This window comes from Hemibagrus wyckioides, linkage group LG27 (genome assembly GCF_019097595.1).
Source record: "Hemibagrus wyckioides isolate EC202008001 linkage group LG27, SWU_Hwy_1.0, whole genome shotgun sequence".
In the NCBI taxonomy this organism is placed as follows: Eukaryota; Metazoa; Chordata; class Actinopteri; order Siluriformes; family Bagridae; genus Hemibagrus; species Hemibagrus wyckioides.
The window spans coordinates 462,501-472,500 of NC_080736.1; the positions used below are offsets into that span (position 1 = coordinate 462,501).

General features: G+C 38.3%; 1 protein-coding gene across 1 annotated transcript in view; it reads left to right on the plus strand.

Moving 5' to 3' along the window:
- Positions 1 to 10,000, plus strand: part of nae1 (nedd8 activating enzyme E1 subunit 1) — a 49,098-nt gene that overhangs the window by 27,269 nt on the left and 11,829 nt on the right. The window contains exons 16-17 of the mRNA XM_058382307.1: positions 9,561 to 9,647; positions 9,846 to 9,938. Coding sequence (XP_058238290.1) covers positions 9,561 to 9,647; positions 9,846 to 9,938 — 180 coding nt within the window. The remainder of the gene's footprint in view (positions 1 to 9,560; positions 9,648 to 9,845; positions 9,939 to 10,000) is intronic.

A 10,000-nucleotide genomic window follows, 5' to 3' on the forward strand; every position in this document is an offset into this window, starting at 1 on the left:
ACTGATACACACACACTACTACACACTGATACACACACACTACTACATACTGATACACACACACTACTACATACTGATACACACACTACTACATACTGATACACACACTGATACACACACACTACTACACACTGATACACACACACTACTACACACTGATACACACACACTACTACATACTGATACACACACACTACTACATACTGATACACACACTACTACATACTGATACACACACACTACTACATACTGATACACACACACTACTACATACTGATACACACACTACTACATACTGATACACACACTACTACATACTGATACACACACACTACTACATACTGATACACACACACTACTACACACTGATACACACACACTACTACATACTGATACACACACACTACTACATACTGATACACACACACTACTACATACTGATACACACACACTACTACACACTGATACACACACACTACTACATACTGATACACACACACTACTACATACTGATACACACACACTACTACATACTGATACACACACTGATACACACACTACTACATACTGATACACACACTGATACACACACACTACTACATACTGATACACACACACTACTACATACTGATACACACACACTACTACATACTGATACACACACACTACTACATACTGATACACACACACTACTACATACTGATACACACACTGATACACACACTACTACATACTGATACACACACTGATACACACACACTACTACATACTGATACACACACACTACTACATACTGATACACACACTACTACATACTGATACACACACACTACTACATACTGATACACACACTACTACATACTGATACACACACACTACTACATACTGATACACACACTGATACACACACACTACTACACACTGATACACACACTACTACATACTGATACACACACACTACTACCTACTGATACACACACTACTACATACTGATACACACACACTACTACATACTGATACACACACACTACTACATACTGATACACACACTACTACACACTGATACACACACACTACTACATACTGATACACACACTACTACATACTGATACACACACTGATACACACACACTACTACATACTGATACACACACACTACTACATACTGATACACACACTACTACATACTGATACACACACTACTACACACTGATACACACACACTACTACATACTGATACACACACTACTACATACTGATACACACACACTACTACATACTGATACACACACTGATACACACACACTACTACACACTGATACACACACTACTACATACTGATACACACACTACTACATACTGATACACACACACTACTACATACTGATACACACACTACTACACACTGATACACACACACTACTACATACTGATACACACACACTACTACATACTGATACACACACTGATACACACACACTACTACACACTGATACACACACTACTACATACTGATACACACACACTACTACACACTGATACACACACACTACTACATACTGATACACACACACTACTACCTACTGATACACACACTACTACATACTGATACACACACACTACTACATACTGATACACACACACTACTACATACTGATACACACACACTACTACATACTGATACACACACTGATACACACACACTACTACACACTGATACACACACACTACTACATACTGATACACACACACTACTACATACTGATACACACACACTACTACATACTGATACACACACACTACTACATACTGATACACACACACTACTACATACTGATACACACACACTACTACATACTGATACACACACACTACTACATACTGATACACACACTACTACATACTGATACACACACACTACTACATACTGATACACACACACTACTACATACTGATACACACACACTACTACATACTGATACACACACTGATACACACACACTACTACACACTGATACACACACTACTACATACTGATACACACACACTACTACCTACTGATACACACACACTACTACACACTGATACACACACACTACTACATACTGATACACACACACTACTACATACTGATACACACACACTACTACATACTGATACACACACTACTACATACTGATACACACACACTACTACATACTGATACACACACACACTACTACATACTGATACACACACACTACTACACACTGATACACACACACTACTACATACTGATACACACACACTACTACATACTGATACACACACACTACTACATACTGATACACACACACTACTACACACTGATACACACACACTACTACATACTGATACACACACTACTACATACTGATACACACACTGATACACACACTACTACATACTGATACACACACACTACTACACACTGATACACACACACTACTACACACTGATACACACACACTACTACATACTGATACACACACACTACTACATACTGATACACACACACTACTACATACTGATACACACACACTACTACACACTGATACACACACACTACTACATACTGATACACACACACTACTACATACTGATACACACACTACTACATACTGATATACACACTACTACATACTGATACACACACACTACTACATACTGATACACACACACTACTACATACTGATACACACACACTACTACATACTGATACACACACTGATACACACACTACTACATACTGATACACACACACTACTACACACTGATACACACACACTACTACACACTGATACACACACACTACTACATACTGATACACACACACTACTACATACTGATACACACACACTACTACACACTGATACACACACACTACTACATACTGATACACACACACTACTACATACTGATACACACACACTACTACATACTGATACACACACACTACTACATACTGATACACACACTACTACATACTGATACACACACTACTACATACTGATACACACACACTACTACATACTGATACACACACACTACTACATACTGATACACACACACTACTACATACTGATACACACACACTACTACATACTGATACACACACACTACTACATACTGATACACACACACTACTACATACTGATACACACACACTACTACATACTGATACACACACACTACTACATACTGATACACACACACTACTACATACTGATACACACACACTACTACATACTGATACACACACACTACTACATACTGATACACACACTGATACACACACTACTACATACTGATACACACACTACTACATACTGATACACACACACTACTACATACTGATACACACACTACTACATACTGATACACACACTACTACATACTGATACACACACTACTACATACTGATACACACACACTACTACATACTGATACACACACACTACTACATACTGATACACACACACTACTACATACTGATACACACACACTACTACATACTGATACACACACACTACTACATACTGATACACACACTGATACACACACACTACTACATACTGATACACACACACTACTACATACTGATACACACACACTACTACATACTGATACACACACACTACTACATACTGATACACACACACTACTACATACTGATACACACACTACTACATACTGATACACACACACTACTACATACTGATACACACACACTACTACATACTGATACACACACACTACTACATACTGATACACACACACTACTACACACTGATACACACACACTACTACACACTGATACACACACACTACTACATACTGATACACACACACTACTACATACTGATACACACACTACTACATACTGATACACACACTGATACACACACTACTACATACTGATACACACACACTACTACATACTGATACACACACTACTACATACTGATACACACACTACTACATACTGATACACACACACTACTACACACTGATACACACACTACTACATACTGATACACACACACTACTACATACTGATACACACACACTACTACATACTGATACACACACTACTACATACTGATACACACACACTACTACATACTGATACACACACACTACTACATACTGATACACACACACTACTACATACTGATACACACACTACTACATACTGATACACACACACTACTACATACTGATACACACACACTACTACATACTGATACACACACACTACTACACACTGATACACACACACTACTACATTCTGATACAGACACACTACTACATACTGATACACACACTACTACATACTGATACACACACACTACTACATACTGATACACACACACTACTACATACTGATACACACACACTACTACATACTGATACACACACTACTACATACTGATACACACACACTACTACATACTGATACACACACACTACTACATACTGATACACACACTACTACATACTGATACACACACACACTACTACACACTGATACACACACTACTACACTCTGATACACACACTACTACACACTGATACACACACTACTACATTCTGATACAGACACACTACTACATACTGATACAGACACACTACTACATACTGATACACACACTACTACATACTGATACACACACACTACTACATACTGATACACACACACTACTACATACTGATACACACACTACTACATACTGATACACACACACTACTACATACTGATACACACACACTACTACATACTGATACACACACTACTACATACTGATACACACACACTACTACATACTGATACACACACACTACTACATACTGATACACACACACTACTACACACTGATACACACACACTACTACATACTGATACACACACACTACTACATACTGATACACACACACTACTACATACTGATACACACACACTACTACACACTGATACACACACACTACTACACACTGATACACACACACTACTACATACTGATACACACACACTACTACATACTGATACACACACACTACTACATACTGATACACACACTACTACATACTGATACACACACACTACTACATACTGATACACACACACTACTACATACTGATACACACACTACTACATACTGATACACACACACTACTACATACTGATACACACACTACTACATACTGATACACACACACTACTACATACTGATACACACACACTACTACACACTGATACACACACACTACTACATACTGATACACACACACTACTACATACTGATACACACACACTACTACATACTGATACACACACTACTACATACTGATACACACACACTACTACATACTGATACACACACACTACTACATACTGATACACACACACTACTACATACTGATACACACACACTACTACATACTGATACACACACACTACTACATACTGATACACACACACTACTACATACTGATACACACACACTACTACATACTGATACACACACACTACTACATACTGATACACACACACTACTACATACTGATACACACACACTACTACATACTGATACACACACACTACTACATACTGATACACACACACTACTACATACTGATACACACACACTACTACATACTGATACACACACACTACTACATACTGATACACACATACTACTACATACTGATACACACACACTACTACATACTGATACACACACACTACTACATACTGATACACACACACTACTACATACTGATACACACACACTACTACATACTGATACACACACACTACTACATACTGATACACACACACTACTACATACTGATACACACACACTACTACACACTGATACACACACACTACTACATACTGATACACACACACTACTACATACTGATACACACACTACTACATACTGATACACACACACTACTACATACTGATACACACACACTACTACATACTGATACACACACACTACTACATACTGATACACACACACTACTACATACTGATACACACACACTACTACATACTGATACACACACACTACTACACACTGATACACACACACTACTACATACTGATACACACACACTACTACACACTGATACACACACACTACTACATACTGATACACACACACTACTACACACTGATACACACACACTACTACATACTGATACACACACACTACTACATACTGATACACACACACTACTACATACTGATACACACACACTACTACATACTGATACACACACACTACTACATACTGATACACACACACACTACTACATACTGATACACACACACTACTACATACTGATACACACACACTACTACATACTGATACACACACACTACTACATACTGATACACACACACTACTACATACTGATACACACACTACTACATACTGATACACACACTACTACATACTGATACACACACACTACTACATACTGATACACACACTACTACATACTGATACACACACACTACTACATACTGATACACACACACTACTACATACTGATACACACACACTACTACATACTGATACACACACACTACTACATACTGATACACACACACTACTACATACTGATACACACACACTACTACATACTGATACACACACACTACTACATACTGATACACACACACTACTACATACTGATACACACACACTACTACATACTGATACACACACACTACTACATACTGATACACACACTACTACATACTGATACACACACACTACTACATACTGATACACACACTACTACATACTGATACACACACACTACTACATACTGATACACACACACTACTACATACTGATACACACACACTACTACATACTGATACACACACTACTACATACTGATACACACACACTACTACATACTGATACACACACACTACTACATACTGATACACACACACTACTACATACTGATACACACACACTACTACATACTGATACACACACACTACTACATACTGATACACACACACTACTACATACTGATACACACACTACTACATACTGATACACACACACTACTACACACTGATACACACACACTACTACATACTGATACACACACACTACTACATACTGATACACACACACACTACTACATACTGATACACACACACACTACTACATACTGATACACACACACACTACTACATACTGATACACACACTACTACATACTGATACACACACACTACTACACACTGATACACACACACACTACTACATACTGATACACACACTACTACATACTGATACACACACTGATACACACACACTACTACACACTGATACACACACACTACTACATACTGATACACACACACTACTACATACTGATACACACACACTACTACATACTGATACACACACTACTACACACTGATACACACACTACTACACACTGATATACACACACTACTACACACTGATACACACACACTACTACATACTGATACACACACACACTACTACATACTGATACACACACTACTACATACTGATACACACACTACTACACACTGATACACACACACACTACTACATACTGATACACACACTGATACACACACACTACTACACACTGATACACACACACTACTACATACTGATACACACACACTACTACATACTGATACACACACACTACTACACACTGATACACACACACTACTACATACTGATACACACACACTACTACATACTGATACACACACTACTACATACTGATACACACACACTACTACATACTGATACACACACTACTACATACTGATACACACACACTACTACATACTGATACACACACACTACTACATACTGATACACACACACTACTACATACTGATACACACACACTACTACATACTGATACACACACTACTACATACTGATACACACACACTACTACATACTGATACACACACACTACTACATACTGATACACACACACTACTACATACTGATACACACACACTACTACATACTGATACACACACACTACTACATACTGATACACACACTACTACATACTGATACACACACTACTACACACTGATACACACACTACTACATACTGATACACACACTACTACACACTGATACACACACACACTACTACATACTGATACACACACACACTACTACATACTGATACACACACTACTACATACTGATACACACACACTACTACATACTGATACACACACACTACTACACACTGATACACACACACACTACTACATACTGATACACACACTACTACATACTGATACACACACACTACTACATACTGATACACACACACTACTACACACTGATACACACACACTACTACATACTGATACACACACACTACTACATACTGATACACACACACTACTACATACTGATACACACACTACTACACACTGATACACACACACACTACTACATACTGATACACACACTACTACACACTGATACACACACACACTACTACATACTGATACACACACACTACTACATACTGATACACACACTACTACATACTGATACACACACTACTACATACTGATACACACACACACTACTACATACTGATACACACACACTACTACACACTGATACACACACACTACTACATACTGATACACACACACTACTACATACTGATACACACACACTACTACATACTGATACACACACACTACTACACACTGATACACACACACTACTACACACTGATACACACACACTACTACACACTGATACACACACACTACTACATACTGATACACACACACTACTACATACTGATACACACACTACTACATACTGATACACACACTACTACATACTGATACACACACTACTACATACTGATACACACACTGATACACACACACTACTACACACTGATACACACACACTACTACATACTGATACACACACACTACTACATACTGATACACACACTACTACATACTGATACACACACTACTACATACTGATACACACACTACTACACACTGATACACACACACACTACTACATACTGATACACACACACACTACTACATACTGATACACACACTACTACATACTGATACACACACTACTACACACTGATACACACACACACACTACTACATACTGATACACACACACTACTACATACTGATACACACACACTACTACATACTGATACACACACACTACTACATACTGATACACACACTACTACATACTGATACACACACTACTACATACTGATACACACACTACTACACACTGATACACACACACACTACTACATACTGATACACACACTACTACATACTGATACACACACTACTACACACTGATACACACACACACTACTACATACTGATACACACACACACTACTACATACTGATACACACACACTACTACATACTGATACACATTAATACACACTGACAGTGATATGTTTACCTGTGCAGGTAAGAATGCCGCGTTCCTGCGGGTTCTCCACTGCAGATCTCTCTCTGAAGAATACAGTGTGGAAACTATTAACAAGGACAACATCAGTATGTCTGTCTCTCTCTCTCTCTCTCTTTCTCTTTCTCTCTCTCTTTCTCTCTCTTTCTCTCTCTTTCTCTTTCTCTCTCCCTCTCTCTCTCACACACACACACACACAGTGCCTGTATGAGTATAATGTTTACACTGTCTAAATAACAACGTAATACACACTTTTATTAGAGCTTTGTGTGTGTGTGTGTTCTCAGCCTCCTGTATGGATAATCCAGACAGTGAGATGGTTCTGTATCTCATGCTGCGTTCTGTGGACCGTTTCTTCCAGCAGCACTCCAGATACCCAGGTACCATCAGAAACTAGTTAATGTAAACCATCAGATCCAGTAACAACAGGACTAGTAAAAAA